Source organism: Schistocerca gregaria, chromosome 3 (genome assembly GCF_023897955.1).
Source record: "Schistocerca gregaria isolate iqSchGreg1 chromosome 3, iqSchGreg1.2, whole genome shotgun sequence".
Lineage (NCBI taxonomy): Eukaryota > Metazoa > Arthropoda > Insecta > Orthoptera > Acrididae > Schistocerca > Schistocerca gregaria.
In genome coordinates this window covers 368,666,865-368,683,156 of record NC_064922.1, presented here as the reverse complement: position 1 = coordinate 368,683,156, position 16,292 = coordinate 368,666,865, and the positions used below count along the sequence as shown (strand labels likewise).

General features: G+C 38.0%; 2 protein-coding genes across 6 annotated transcripts in view; one reads left to right on the top strand and one right to left on the bottom strand.

Moving 5' to 3' along the window:
- The window catches only part of LOC126354918 (E3 ubiquitin-protein transferase MAEA), a 45,479-nt gene extending 30,525 nt beyond the window's left edge, over positions 1 to 14,954 (bottom strand). Inside the window, exons 1-3 of the mRNA XM_050005010.1 lie at positions 14,866 to 14,954; positions 14,590 to 14,775; positions 927 to 1,149 (exon numbers count right to left, since the gene is read on the bottom strand). Coding sequence (XP_049860967.1) covers positions 927 to 1,149; positions 14,590 to 14,775; positions 14,866 to 14,904 — 448 coding nt within the window. The 5' untranslated portion in view covers positions 14,905 to 14,954. The remainder of the gene's footprint in view (positions 1 to 926; positions 1,150 to 14,589; positions 14,776 to 14,865) is intronic.
- A 70-nt stretch (positions 14,955 to 15,024) lies between these two features.
- Positions 15,025 to 16,292, top strand: part of LOC126354917 (C-terminal-binding protein) — a 189,628-nt gene continuing 188,360 nt past the window's right edge. The window contains exon 1 of one of the 5 annotated variants that reach the window (XM_050005003.1): positions 15,025 to 15,088. The gene's annotated coding sequence lies outside the window, so the exon portion shown is untranslated. The other 4 variants (XM_050005002.1, XM_050005009.1, XM_050004999.1 and 1 more) reach the window with 4 other exon arrangements.

The window sequence follows — 16,292 nt, the reverse complement described above, 5'->3', positions numbered from 1 at the left end:
CCCCTTCATGATGATCATTTTTGAACAAGATAATGCGTCGTGTCACAAGGTCAGGGGTGTGATGCGAGTTGTCTGAGGAACACATTGGCAAGTTCCAATTGATTTGCTGGCCCCTCAACTCACCAGATCTGAACTCGATTGAACACATCTGGGATGTGACAATGTGACATCAGAGCTCATCGGCCCCCTCTCAGGAATTTATGTAAATTAAGTGACTTGTATATGTAGATGCAGTGCCAACTCCCTCCAGCGACCTACCATGGCCTCATTGCTTCCACATCACTACGCGTCATCACCGTTAACTGTGCCAAAGGTGGAAATACCGTCTATTAAGTAGGTGGTTGTAACGTCCTGGAAGATCAGTGTATGCCTAAGAGCCTCACTAAGTATGTTGAAGAGGGTATTCCGGCAGCCACTGAGAGAACACTGTGTAAGCAACTGCACATGTCAGGATAAACAATGTGTGTCGTCCGTGCTCTGAGGTCATACCTAGATCATCACAAAATGAATACGGACAATGGGAAGAATATGACTCGAGTCCAGTAACATTACACACATTTCCCTTAATGAATTTACGTAAACTTATGTTAACAAATCCCCACAAGAATAAGTGCTGCTTTAGGACACTGTATTGGGCAATTCTTTGAACACACAATCACATTGTTATAAAAGAAACTAGTAATGCAGTACTAACTTTTTACGAGGAAACAAAAAATTGCATTGATAAAAGAGAAAAAAAAAGAAAGGAAAAAAAGCCTTGTGCATTTCATACTTTGTCAAACTGTTTCATTGATCAGGAAATATCACATGGTCCATTTATATTTGGCAAACACAGCAAATCTTCAAATCACATGAATTTTGTTTCCAGCAAATTAACATAACATCTAAAAATAGACAAATAGTCTGATTACTTATTTAATAGTTACCAATGTTTGTAAGATCTCTCAAATCTGATCTGTGAGCAAGACGTGTTGCAGCACCATAGTATCCTTTGCGCAAGAAATATTCTACAAGCATTCTATCCAAACGACGCCTGCGCCACAGATTAACAGCACTTGGATTGTTGGATCCAGCATGCTCTCGCAAATGCTCCAACCGCCGTTTACACACACATGCAGCTTCCAATTCCTCTGATATGCTCTCTTCAGCCTATTGTGAGGAAAAAATATGATACATAAAAGAATTGAAAATGCCTCCACTATTACAGTGGAGGTGGTATTTGTTTAGGGAGAGAGGGTGGGGGATGGAGGTGTGGAGATAAAGAAATTTATTCACGTAATTCGTTCATTGCCATATGAAACATTTTAAATGATACTTCATGATACTATCAACATTAGGCAGCCAACTTTGTTTCCTGTAAACTACGGCATGTGTGGGCTTGTTATTAAAAATATTTGAGTAACTGGCCACTCAGTGTAACAATAAAAACTACACTCCTTCAAATTGGGCTGGAATTCTGAAAACATAACATTTATGAACAGGTTTGCATCTATAGTCACTGCTTACAATTGATGGTAGGTTGCCTTAAAAGATAAGATTACTTGCCTACGTGTAAAATAAAACATGTTTAAAAACTGGCACACTACATATACAAACCACTGACATCACCATTTTGTTTTCAATCCCTTACAATCATTGTGCCTCTGACTTATAACTTGTCTCTCAATAATATACTATCTGTTTGATGGAGGAACCTATGATAAATTACATCATCTTCGAAAGTTGTTCAGCTGTCGTATTAACTAGCTCATAATTCCCTCATGTACATGTTACCAAGCAGAATGTTACCTTTTTTTTGCTGTTTCCACAAGAGGAAAAATGTTTTATGAATAAACATAGTATGTCTTTCTTAAAGGGGAGGCATTATTAGAAGCAAAGTTAACGTACACTGAACATCTCATTTTTTCACAATACACTGACGAACCAAAACATTATGACCCCAGCTAATTGTGAAATTGAATGCTGCCTGGTGATGTCGCTTACACATGATTCAGTAACCGAAGTATGTAAGTGGTGCAGAGATGAATGGGGAATCATTCTAGTGACAATACAGATTGGAAGTGGGGAGATCCACTAACATAAGCAACTTTGACAAAGGGCAGATATTTGTCGTCTGATTTCTGAGAATGAGCATCTTAGAAAGGGATAAGCTTGTCAGGTATGTGTGTGCTACTGTCTTCAGCATCTATGGGAAGTGGCAGAAGATCAGCAATGTGTTCGATGTCCACTGCCTCATTGCAGGTTGATGCAGTCAGGTGCTTGTCCGCTATGTAGAGCAGGCAGCAATCTGTGACAGATCTTATGATAGCATACAATTCTGGTTTTAGAGTGCATTGCTGAAGGTGCATTGTTGAGCACGGAGTGTCACAGCAGATGACTCCTGCATGTTCCCACATTGGCACAATGACAATGTTAATTATGATTGCAACAGGTATGGGACCACTGAGATTGGCCCATGCATCAATGGAAATGTATAACTTTGTAATGTTATTCACATTCTTGTTACACTGGGTCTATGACAGTGTCTGGATACACTTTCAATTGGATACACTTTCAATCAGGGAACAGCTTCTCAAAATATGCACTGCACCACTGATAGGCCTGTAAGGCAGTATTATTCTCTGGAGGACTCACCTGGACTTCCATGGAACCTTGGCTAGTAACTGTAGTTGTCGACTATGTTAACATTATTATCCCTTCATGCTTGACAATTGTCTATATCACAAGGGCAGAATTGTGTTACAGTGGTTTGAGGAGCGTGATAACAAACTCACACTGATATCCAGCCTGTAATTTATAGGAATTTCACTGCATATATCAGGTAGTGGTAGTGGGTGGAACAGGTAACAACCTGGACAGGGATAGACCATACAACATAGGTGGTGACCTGAATAACACCAACGTGAGCATGATGGAGTTGTTCCAGCACCATGATCGGCCTAGTCTTGGCAGCGCTATAAGGCATGTCGATGCAGAGCTGGAGATGGTGCTGATGAGTGGCGGCTGGCTGCACATTAGGGTGGTGCACATGGGTATTATTGAGAGAGAGGGATACACTAAGGCATGTCTGCACTGCAACAGGTTTGGGAAAGGGAGTTTGGTGGAGCTCATTACTGACAGTATGGTGGGCTGGTGTGGGGCCACACATGGTCAAATACCTGATGTCACAGGTACAACAACTAGGCCTTTTTTCAGGATAAAGCATGACAGCAGGCTCCCCTCTATTGAAAGTATCTCAACTAGCTTAGCGACTTCAGCATCACATACACTGGAAACAGAATCCTCAGAATTATCGACAATTCATCAAAATACACAGTCCATTATAAATAATGTACATCAGCTTGAAGCTGAAATACAACCTTCGATCAGTACGCTAGTGTGCATTACAAAGCACTGGTGTAAAGATGAACTGCAACATGTAGCGTTATCATCATGTGAATGTGCAAGTTGCTACTGTAGGTCTACCTTCAGGGTGGCGATCATATAACCATATCAGTATTGGCACTCAGTTTAAAGCTCAGAGAAGATAAGACATCAATTAGTGTAGATAAACATTTTGAATTGTTAGCCACTGACATAAGAAAGCTAGTTGCTTATAAAAAGCTAATCATTCTTTGTGATAATGTGGATACTTTCTTCAACAATTTAACTGAAGTCACTGCAGCACTGAACAAGGCCTCTGACCCCAAGCTAGCATTATAGTATGTGAAGACATGAACATTAACACAGGTGTTGAGTGTGAAATTAGTAATAACTTCCTACACATTCTGAGTACTTTTGACATGGCACAAATTCTAAACACTGCTACAATGGTTTCAAAAAAAACATCCTCAACTTTACACCTTTACTTACAGTTACCGACAGGGAAAATTTTACAGTATTTGTAAGAGAGCTTGGCATGTCAGATCATTAATGTCATAGAATAAAGGTAAAGCTGGGATCAGTGAAACCTGCAAAACTACAGGCTTACAAAGGATTTTCTCAGATCACAAGATACATACTTTTTTTTTAGGGCATTGGCACAAACCTAGGATAAAGTGTATATGGAAAGCAATGTAGCTAAGTTCTCTAAATTTTGTGCATTGTTTAATTTTTGAGTTGACATTTTTTAAGGTAGGCATTTCTACTGCCGCAGCTAAGGATAATAGATGGATAACTGCGGGCATTAGAAAGTCCTTCCAGACTCTCAAATTTCTCAGTTCTTTGAAAAATTGCGGCACTAATCCACAGCTCCTTGAGTACTATCACAGGTATAAAAAACATGCATGGGAAGGTACGCTTGTGGATAAAAGGCATTCAATAACGGATTAACACATAATGCAGACAATAAAAGCACAATGGTGTGTGTTGTTGTGAAACAAGAAACAAGTACAACATACAAATCAAAGATGGGATAGGATAATAGGAAGTACTCAGGAACTGGCAAATTTTGTAAATGATTATTTCTCTGGTATTGGAGAGAAGCTGCAGTAAAACCTTCCTAAAACTCATTTAGTGCTCACAATGACTTACATAGCAAGCATAATGATGTTATTTCCCACAACAGAGCTTGAAGTTAGGAATATAGTACAACAATTAAAAAGTAACAACTCAACAGGTATACATGAGGTTCCTGTCTGTTCTGAAGAAATGTATAGAAAGCATAGAGCCTTATAAACAATAAATGAATCCTTTAGTTGAGGTGTTAAAGCATGCACAACTAGTGCTCTTACTAAAGAAAGCTAACGCAGAGAGCACTCAAAACTACGGGCCATTCTCAAAAATAATTGAGGCAATTATGAAAGAGAGAGACTGGTAAGTTACGTGAAGAAATACAGCCTCTTTAAAGAAGTGCAGTTTGGTTTCAGAAGTGAAAGAAAAACAATATCAGTCATTTCAGAGTTCACAAAAGTGGTACTTGAAGCTCCTGATAGAGATGATTGTGTTACAGGCATTTTCTTTGGTTTGTCCAGGGCTTTTGACAGTGTTGACCATAAAATACTATCGAGCAATCTTGAAACATTAGCTGTAGGAGGAACAGTATTACTTGGAAAACAAAGTGCACACAGTGCAGATTGTTCGAATATCTGCTGATGATAAATTGCTATTAAAATAATTGTCTGACAAGAAATATATAGAGACATAGATTTCCATCAGGGTACTGTACTGGGTACAATTCTGTTCTTAATATATACTTTCCACACACTGTAAGACCTGGAGAAAATGTTCTCTTTGTCGATGACAGCAACATCACAGTGACTGATACGACATCCAAATTCCTTTTAGCAAATGAACCCTCAAGGATGTTAACAATTGGGAAATAACACTGAACTCAAAGAGACTAATAGCATGGGCTTCAGCATACAGAGAGGAAGCAGCTCTGCCACTTTAAGCATTGATGATAAGATTGTGTACAAGACACCAAGTTTTTAAGGATGAACATTTATTTTCAGCACTTTACTGGGAATCAAAGGCAAAAAACATATACTGTTTTAACACTTAAAGTGCTGGTCTTATACAAAGCTGCCACTACATGTGGGCTGGCTAAAATACTGTATGGATTTTTGGAAGTTAGAACTCGTGTGTACAAATATGTGTACAAATATGTAGTTCAAAACAGAAACACACAACATACAAAAATCAAGTAAAATTTAGCGTTCATGGTGGAGTACAGTGTAATGCAAATAGAAACTTTGAGAGATACATAGTCCAACATTACCCTCTGTGGAATCATTTGCTTAGACTGATTTCCTGATTTACCAGCAGGAAAATCCTTAATAACAAACAATCTGCAAAAATAATATCACACATGTGTACAGACCCCACATCAAATATTTAGTTCTCATCATCTGCAGACTCAAAGACTTTGTAAATCATTTGCTCCAGACATTTCTCCTCTTCACTGCACATTTTGAACACACAATCACCACAAAACATACGAAACAGAGAAAACTTGAACGCCAGCTAATGCCTACGGAACAAGAGAGGTAACAAAACTTTCAAAAATGATAAATTTTTCCAGTGATAGCATTACTACCACCTAGAAAAAACTATGAAGCCTGGAGACCTGGCAGACGTTTGTGGGAGTCGTAAATATACATTTGACGCCACGGTAAATCATCGTAACTGGTGTGACGTAATATTATGCCCATCACACTTTCCCATTTCACACAAATGGCGTAATATTATGTCAGCTGCACGCTAAGTATTAAACTTCAGAAAAGGGCCATAAGAGAATTAACTGTAAATAATAGTCGGGTTCATTGTAAAGAGATATTTAAAAAATTGGGCAACCTTACTGCACCATGTGAGTACATATACGATGAATCTGTGGTGCACATCAGCGAAAATATTAATAAATACTGCACTAATAGTTCTATATTGGTCTCGTAAACCAACATACAGCCAGGAGAGTGGTATGCTGACCACATGCCCCTCCGTATCCGCATCCAATGACACCTGTGGGCCAAGGATGACACAGCTGCCAGTTGGTACCATTAGGCTTCTATGGCCTGTTTGGGCAGAGTTTCTTTTTTCCCTCCTTACACAGTCATGGAACAAGAGCCGGTTTGGAATTACATTTACCAGCAAAAACAAAAAAACACAAAGCAGCATTTTACTTCAAGGGATAAAAGTTTGTAATAATTACTGAAGGAAGTAAAAAAGGTTACTAAAACACATTTGTTTCGAAAAGCAGCTAAAGCAGTCTTCACAAGCAATGCATATTATACAATTACAGGATGAATAATGCATGATAAACAGTTGGCTAATTTTTTCAGGTGGACAGCAACACAGTTGCATATGGAGTGCAGAACTGAGTCAGTGGTGTCCTCAGTGCCTGGGCAGTGAAGAAGTGAACTACATTTTGTATTGCAAGTTATATGAAATAATAGGTGTGTAAATGAAGAAACATAATAATTACATAATTACCAAACAAGGCAGTGCATCCATTAGGACACTGGCCCCATATTAGGGAGGATGGAGCTAATCTGTTCACTTATCTTGGATCACTAATGCAAATGCTGGTATGGTTCCTTAATCAGGACCATGACATACGTTCTACCTCCGTAAGCTATCTGTCCTATCCTCTTAAAGCATGTTATGTATTGTGTGTGTTATACTTTGGCCAGTTGATCGGCACTGCATTACCTTGACAAGTCCTATACCATTGTGAGATGATACTTGGATGAATAAATAAATAAAATAGAAATTACATGATGGGTGCAGATGTCTGGTGTCACATGCCTGTGGAAACTGACAAAGGACTCGTCGAATCCATGCCCCACAGAGTAGCTGGTGTATTGAGTTCCAGTGGACCAGCACGCTATTAAGTGGGTGGTCATAATATTTTGGCACGTGACATCTGTAGCTCTATGGTACTGTTCAGAGGTGACAAGCAGTTGACATTTATGAAACTGCTACAAAATGCAAAAACACTTGCTGATTACCAGCACTCAATGCCAAGACTCGCAAAGGATCCCAAGGTACTAGTAAACATAATGTAATTTGCATAAACAGGCATAAAAATAAAGTTACACATATTGCAAATTTAATATCTTTTGACCTGGTCACTGGAATTAGCCACAACCATCAAGTATCTAGGCACAACTGTCTGCCGTATTTTAATGGGGAATGATAATATAAATTTAGTTACAGGGAAAGCAAATGCCAGACACAGATTCATTGGAAGAATCCTTATGAAGTGTAATTCATGCTGTACAGCATTTACGGTCAGTTGTGAACAAAGTGTCTAGTCAACAGCAGAAGGTCGAGGATATAGTCATTACATAGTAAAAATGTTTTTGTTACTAGAACATTCCACATCAAAGAAACCAATATTAAAAAGTGTCCTCATACATAAACCCAATTTCAGTCCAGTAACTTCAGTGGTTTAATTTTCAGGGCTTTTAAACAGAGGCTACTCATTTTCGCACCATATTCAGATGCGCAAATGCTAGGCTTTTTTTAAAAGTTCTAGCAAGCATTTGGTCATTTGCTTTAATAGACATATACAATGTTTTATGCTGAATCACTCTGTGGCAAAAATTTGGGATTTAGCCACATTTAAACACAGATACAAGCCTCTAAAGTGGCTAAAAAACTTGGCATGCTATTCTGAGAGCTGAGGTTCGACCAACCCCTGCTATTTTTCATACAATGTAATCACACCAAACCTTCCTACCTATGACGTGTATATATGGATCAAATTTAATTTACATTGGATGCCTAGATGTAAAGATGCACATGTGTAAAGTTGGCCAAAATTTTTTAAATTGAAATTTTGGGGTATTTTAGGGGGACAATATCTGAACTGTGTCTTGTTCAATCCCTTTTTCTTACCATGCTTTAAAGTCTCAAAGCCACATCATTTAATTTCTGGATTTTGCATATTGATGGGTAAGAATAGATATTAAAAGTAGGGAAAATGGATTATCAATAAATACAAACAATTCATAAAATTTGAAGTTGTTAAATCAAAAAATGTATAATTGTAGTGTCTCTTAACAGTATAAGATTACCCTGAAGCTTAGGAAATGTAGCTATATATAAGAAGTGTTTTTACATTATTTTACAGTACAGAACAGAAATATAATAAAACCTCAGAAAATGCTCTTAAGATCTAGAAAATCACTGCAATGCTATGTTGCTTTAGAACATTTTAACCCTACAATGCATGGTACTGCACATACGCATTGTCACTCAGTTCCCATCGGCATTATAAAATAGCAATATTTTTTAAGGCTCTATCTTCGCAGCTGTGATACATTGGTGAATCACCACTTTCAATTGTTGCTTTCATTATTGGCAATATTCACAGTGTCAGACTTCCATGCACTGTAATCTTTGCTGTTGACATTGTACAATCATAGTGTTGAGTACTGAGTGTGAGTAACCAACAGTCATTGTTGTAGCTGAAGGTAAACACTAAAATATTATGTTTCAATGGCCGAATTTGTATATTTTTATATAAAAACAAGACTGAATCTTCTATGATTCAAACCCAGATGTTCATCAGCTTTCTAAATTGCTTGTAATAGGTTACAAGGGCTATGCTGAAAGTTTTTAGCAGCCCGTATGGCGGAGGACAATGGGGTTGTTTTTCGACCTTGGGACGTCTGCGCGCAGACCCTAGCTAGCGGTGATCCCCCCACAGTGTGGTAAGAAAGCACAGGCAGTGCTGAGTCAGAGACGGTGCAAGATCGAGTTGTCGCGCCGCAACGTTCGCGCCACGATTTTTTATGATTATAAAAAGGGTTTTTAAGTGCCGAAGAATGCTACTCTTCTTTGCTGCATGTTTTTGGTGAAGCTTCCCCTTCTAGGGCTGCAGTTGGAAATTGGTTTCACGAGTTTTCAAGGGGTCGGCATTCAATTGAAGATGATCATCATCTCAGTTGGCCAGCAACAGCTGTGACTCCTGAAAACATTGATGCTGTGAGGAAAATGATCTAAGAAGATCCACATCTTACATTTTGTGACATTGGAGGGACCCTAAATACTGGATCTACAGCAGCACAGACCATCGTTCATAGTCATTTAGGCCTTACTAAGAGATGTGCCCGTTGGGTGCCACATTCCCTGCCAGCCAAAAGGCGAGAGTGGACTGGTGTAGTTTCACGCTTGAAAAATTCAATGGAGGGAAGTCCCAAGACACCTACAATATCGTCACAGGTGATGAAACATGGGTCTACCATTATGACCCTGAAACGAAGAGACAGTCTTCTGTGTGGTGCTTTCCAGGGGAGGAACCACCCACAAAAAATGTTAGTGGCTACTTTTTTCACAAAGATCGGGCATCTCACCTCTGTGACCTTTGACACACGCTGTACAGTCAATTTTGAATGGTACGTGAATGATTGTCTTCCAAAAGTCATTACCACAGGGAAGTCACAGCGTCAAAAGTCCAAGAGTGGGCACCTTCTGCTGCATCATGACAATGCATCTGTGCACAGGGCTGCCAGAACGATGGACTTTCTGGAGAAGGAAAAGGTGCGAATGTTACCCCATCCACCCTATTCACCTGACCTTGCCCCCTGTGACTTCTTTCTGTTCCCTAAGACGAAGGAAAAAAAATCAAGGGCAGCGGTTTTCATCAGATGAAGAGGCCATTGCACCATACGAGAGTGCACTAAGTGACAGCCCAAAAGAAGCTTGGACTGACATTTTCTAAGTGGTTTCAGAGAATGGAAAAATGTATACATGCTAATGGAGAGTATTTTGAAAAGTTTTAACGTTTTCTTGCAAATAATTTTTTTTCACTCATTCTGCTAAAAACTTTCGGCATAGCCCTCGTAATAAACTATTGTATGAAATGAACCAAGAAACCCTTGCACCTGGCTACTTTGGTTCAGTTAAGGAAATGTCATCAATGAATGAGGAGCTTCTGCAATGTATGCCAGGGCTTGATTTTACTGAAAATGTCCAAATTTGTTCATACCATAATGCCTTGTTGATGACAAAATTTCTGTTCTTGCATAAGGCTTGCTGCAACCCATTTGGTAAAGGAAAACATGTAAACAAGAAGGTTTTAACAGCAGTAACCATGGCAACATCTGATGGGTTGTAGTTACTGACTAACGAAGTTTTTAAACCTGGTCAGAAAATTTGTACCAAATGTAGACACGAAGTGGCCAAAAACGAATCACCTCACCACAATAATCAAGAATTACCATCTCCTGAAGACATGGATGTTGTTGATGCTTGCTTTACTGCTAATCCTTATCTATCATCATGTGGAGAGTCACCATTCAAGCTTCATTGGATCAGCAAAAGGGATTCATGGGATACGTTAAGTGCAAAGTTCTGAAAGCCCAAGGTAGTATTAATAAGGTAACTTCCACAGCTGCTGGCGTAAGCCAAATAGCTATTGCTCAAATGCAAACAGAAGAGTGCCAGAAATGTAAAGATAGGGACATCTTAATTGAAGAACATAAGTTTTAGGCTTCAAGAAATTGCAGTAAAGTTTAAATTTTGACCCTGGCCCCAAATAGCTGGACTATAGAAAAAATGGCTAAGGAATTTGCTGTATCGACTAAAATGGCGAAGAAGTTTAGAAAACTACAATGGAAGATGGAATTTTGGCAACACCCACAAACCTAAATGGGAAAAAGCTCAATGATGAAGTAAAACAAAATGTATTCACTTGTTTTGGAGATATAAATGGGAAACAGATTCAAAAGTAGAAACACCTGCTCCTTTTTAATCTGAACGAAACATTATTTATTGCAAGCAACATGGAAATCAACTGAGATTTTCAAAACTGTGTGAGCTTAGATGGAAATAGTGTACTGCAGTTGGTGCTTCAGGTTCACATTTTGCACGTGGGTGTGTGGGCGTGCGCGCGCGCGCTGTTCATCAAAATGTTTGCTTCAGAAGCATCCTTCCAAGGCAAGTACAAGGTTCTTGGGGAAAACTGTAAGAATCAAAAGACTTTGCTGCAACATTGTGAGGAATGTCCAGAAAAAAATACAGCTAGAGGCTTTTTTTGAAGATGTTTTTAAAGACTATGACCCTGAAGAAACAATTTAATACAAGAAATGGGTCCATGCTGACAGACATTGGAGATGTGTCAGAGCACTGTTGAAGATTTCATGGAGGCACTGATTTCGAAAATTACTGGTTTAAGACGCCATCAGTTAGTGACAAAACACTAAAGTTTATACCTTAAGCAGCTGAAATACTGCAGCAAATGAATTAATAATATTGATGGATTTTGCTATTCACTTGTTGTTCAATATGCCATGCAATGTGCATGTCAGGCAAGGAGCATAGCCAGGCCACATTACATCCATTTGTCATCTATTTTGGCGGCAAAGAATGTCAGACTATTAGCATTAGTATGATCAGCAACTGTCTCTGTCATGATAATCATTGCTGTCCATGCCTTTCAAATGAAACCACTAGCACATTTAAAGACAAAGATTGCAAACATTAAGAACAGTTATTTCTTTAGTAGTGATGGTTCAGCTGCCTAGTATAAGAATTTCAGAAATTTCATCAATTTATGTCTGCATGTAAAGGATTTTGGTACCACTGCTGAATGACTTTTTTTTTTTGAACAAGCCATAGTAAATCACCTTGTGCTGACATTGGGGGAGCAGCAAAAAGACTAGCAGCCCGTGCTAGTTTGCAGAGGTCCCAAATATTGACTCATTGATTCCATATGATTTGTTCAAATTCTGTGATGGTAGTACTCCAGACAAAGTTTTTTTTTTATGTACCAAAAGAATATTTTGAAAAACAAGATTTGACATGAGACATACAATATCTGGATCTAGTTCATTCAAATGTGCAAAGAGATTTTTTTTTTTTTTTTTTACTAAATAACATGATATAGGAGACATTAAAACAACATTGTCACAGAAATAGCTGTCAATCTACAGTGATTACAAAAAAGGTGTTCCATATTGCAGAGAGTCTTACTCAGAAAATCCCCAGAGTTAAGAAACATTACTTCCTCCCAAGTGCATCTTGAGAAATGACTATGATGGGAAAATCAGAGAAATTTGAGCTTGTAAACTTGTTGCCAATGTCCCTCCCTGCATAATACAGGTGAATGGATAGGAAGGTGATTTTGGTCTCCTCCAGCACACATCCCACTATGCATGGCATACAAACGTTAATATAGATTTTAATATGCAAGGAAAACCTTTATGATGTTATTAGAACCTTCAATTGTTTATTACTTCAGATACTGTGTGAGCATCTGAGAAAGTTAGTGATCAAAATATAAAGTGATGATGCAGGAATTAAATAAATAATAGACTGATTGTGGTAGATACTGTAATATGAATACTAAATTACTGCAAATGGATCTAACTTGCTACAACAAACTCGAGTATGGAAGAAGTAAGAATGGGTAATGAAGAGGCTTCTCAATTGGAAATTTCAATGTTTGACTTTGCTGATAATTTGTTGGAAATTATTGGGTGAATTAATTTCTTTATTACAACAATTCGGAAACAGTGACAGGATGCATTGTCTTTTGTTACAATTAATCAACAAGATGTTTTACTACAACAGGTAACTATTGTACTCACTATCCAATATAATATCATTTGTTTTACCTTTCAAGTTGCATATCTTCTTCAAAGACATTTTTGATTCATTTGAAGATACTTTAGGATCCTCATGTTTTGCGACATCACTGACTACATATGAAGAAAATGCAGAGGGAATGCAAAAGAGCATGCACTAATCCAAGTTGCATCTTTACATCTAGAACAGTATGGTGCGCGGGGAAAAGAAAACCTTGATGGTTTTGTTAAATCAAATACGGCACCTACTGCTTTTAACCTTCACTTAGTTAAGACTTAAGACAAGAAATTCATTCACAGAACTGTGGATTTTAAAAGGCAGTCGAAATGTTCCTCTTAAAAACTGCATACAACACAATTCAAAATTACTTTGAGAGCTTGTAGTAGTAGTCAACAAATGAAAAAGGATTAACACTAGTGCATAATACTAATGTCTCACCATTTTTCCCGAGTTCAACACCTTACAAATCATGAGACGATGCTGAATTAGTTTTCCAGACAGGCAGAGGGTAAACACGGAGACTTAACACAGGTGTGGCAAATATGATTGCCATTCTCAAGTCATGTACTACTGTGCACAGTTGTGGTCAGTAAGAAGCATTATGGAAATAAGCGGACAGTGTATAATTATTATTTATGTTATTATTTAAAGTTGTTCCTACTATATAAAAACAGAAGATAATTGTATGTTACGTGTAACCTACTGAGGTAGGTAGTGAAAATTCAGATTTGGAAGGATGGAAGCTCATGATCTGTCTAGCCATCCTGATTTGAGTTTTCCTGTATCACATCACGAAAATGCTTGAGTGGATCATTCAATAGCACTACACCTAAACATGACCGAAACTGTCCTCATTAAGCATGTGTGTATATTCATATGTCTGTGCATATGACTCATGGTTTTCTTTGTGTTAAGCTGAAAAATACTACTACACTATAAAATCGTCCTTGGACTATCCAATTCAACAAAATTTATATATAACCCCTGCATAGTATGTTTCAGACACGATGAAGCACCTATAATGTGAAATGTATGATAAATATAATGTGCAGTGGGCCCTATATTACATGGATGAGACAAAATAACATATTGATATACTGTTAATTATTTCTGTTTTAAAAGTGGTTGAAGGCATACATAAAAATTGATAGTCTTCCAGTGGACCATGCACAACTATTTTCTCTCTAGTACTACACTGCTACGTAAATCTTTAACTGATAACCAGTAATAAGGAATAACTTATAAGCAAGATAGTATTGTGATTTTATTAACGTGTACGAATTCGACGCAAAAATGAGCAACTGAACGTATAGATAGGAAGATATGGGCAGACAGTGGCAACAGTTGTGACACTTTACCTATGATGTCATGAAATTATTTGTCAGTTACGAGAATTTCTGGCAAATATCCAAAAAGCCATAACTTATGCTTTTATTTGAAAGTCGTGTAAATCTTATTGATTATCAATAATTTAAAATGCTTATACATATTTTAACTTCACAGGTCAGGCATGCTCTCAAATGCGACACGCCATAATGGGGGACAATACAAATAGTGTAACTCATTAGTATTTACTTTCCGTTTCAGCACTTGAAGTCTTTCAACCATTCCTCCCAGAAGTCGGCTGATATCGTTTGCACCAACAACCTCCTCCTGCAGACCTTTTTCTAACTCTGACGCTGCTGCCTGCACATGGGAGACCTCACGATCCAACTGTTTTTGAGCCGCTCTGAACTTCTTGTTCAGTAATTCATACGGAACCTGTCACATGATGCAAAGCAGAATATATTGGAAGGTTCCGACATAGGTATTCAATACTTGCTACAATCCAATATGATGATAATCTTTTACCTTCAGTGTAGGATGTTCTAATGACTTTACATCTGCCATCTCTGAAAAGGGAGTTCAAATGGGTGCAGAAACGTTAATAAAACTCGAATCTGCAAGGTGTAAGTATAATGTCAAAAGTTTTCCATCTTTCAGCTGATTCTTTAACAAAGATTGTACACATCCCATAGTTTTGACATGCGTACCATCTTAGTTTCTCGAGTGCTTCCATAGAGGTCTCTGTGCCGTAAGGACAACATTTATTTACCTACACATCTGTCTTGATATTTTCTCTTTAGATTGTTTTTATCGTCCCTAGGTGATAATCATTAATTTTGAAAGCATTGTCGCTCTTTATGTTGTACGTGTAGCGCATAATGAATCGTTACTGTTTGTAACAAAACAACACGAGCAAGGATCTCAGTTCTCGGTGAAATCTCGTTTGGCTGGTCCTTGTACGAGACTTCGCGAGATTGGACACCATTTTAGTAAAGTGGGGAGGCAATACTTCCCTCGCGTTTTGTGTATATTCTTATTTATGTTGTACGTTAAGGCTCGTGAGTTGCTTCTGGTGCGAATATAACAGTTTCAACGAAATATTTGTGTAGAAGTGGACTCTTGTGCAAGACTAGTGTTAGTTATCAGTGAGTAATTTAGGTGACGAATTTTATACGTTGAAGATACAAAGCAGCGTGGTCAGTCTTTGTTTCTGTCAAGCTGTAAGGTAAGTTTGGCAACTTAAGGTGTAATAAATATTGGTAACACAGCAGTTTAGTTTTTTACTTTCTCACTTGTCGGTCACAAAGCGCATAGCTTCCAAACTGGAACAGTATGGCTAGAGTAAAGGAACCAGCAACATCTAAACGCTTAGCCATATTCACAGTTGCCTGCTGGTGATAAAAGTTAACAGTGGACTGAAATACTATGCCTACGGCAACAAATGCAAGTTAACGATTTACGTTTTGCTGCAACTTAGTAAGAAAATTGTATTTGCTACTCATTCCATTATCGAAGTAAGTCTGGTTTCTTTGTTTTACACGTAGCGCCGTCCTAATTTATTGCGGTGTTCTGGTTCTTTAGCCATAATGTAGACAGATGTCAGTTACGTATTTTCATAATAGTGCTTTCATAAATTTCAAGCCCTTACGCTCCTTTTTGTGTGTCTGTAGTATACATAAGTTTTGGATTTCTGGTGTATTTGGAATAAAAGCGAAATACGAGAATTTTGTGATTTTAAAGTGAAGTGCGTGTTGTATTTGTATGGTAAATAGGTTAAAACCGCAAATACTAACAGCAGATATACATACCGTAGTAAAAGTCATGTATGCATACAATTCGTCCTGTGAGTGAAGCAACGAAAAGTATGGTGCAAGAGACCGTTCACTCAATGCGTTAGGTTTTCAGGTTTTTTGGAAGTCGCGTTGCTTTCAAAAAATCTTATGGAACGCATG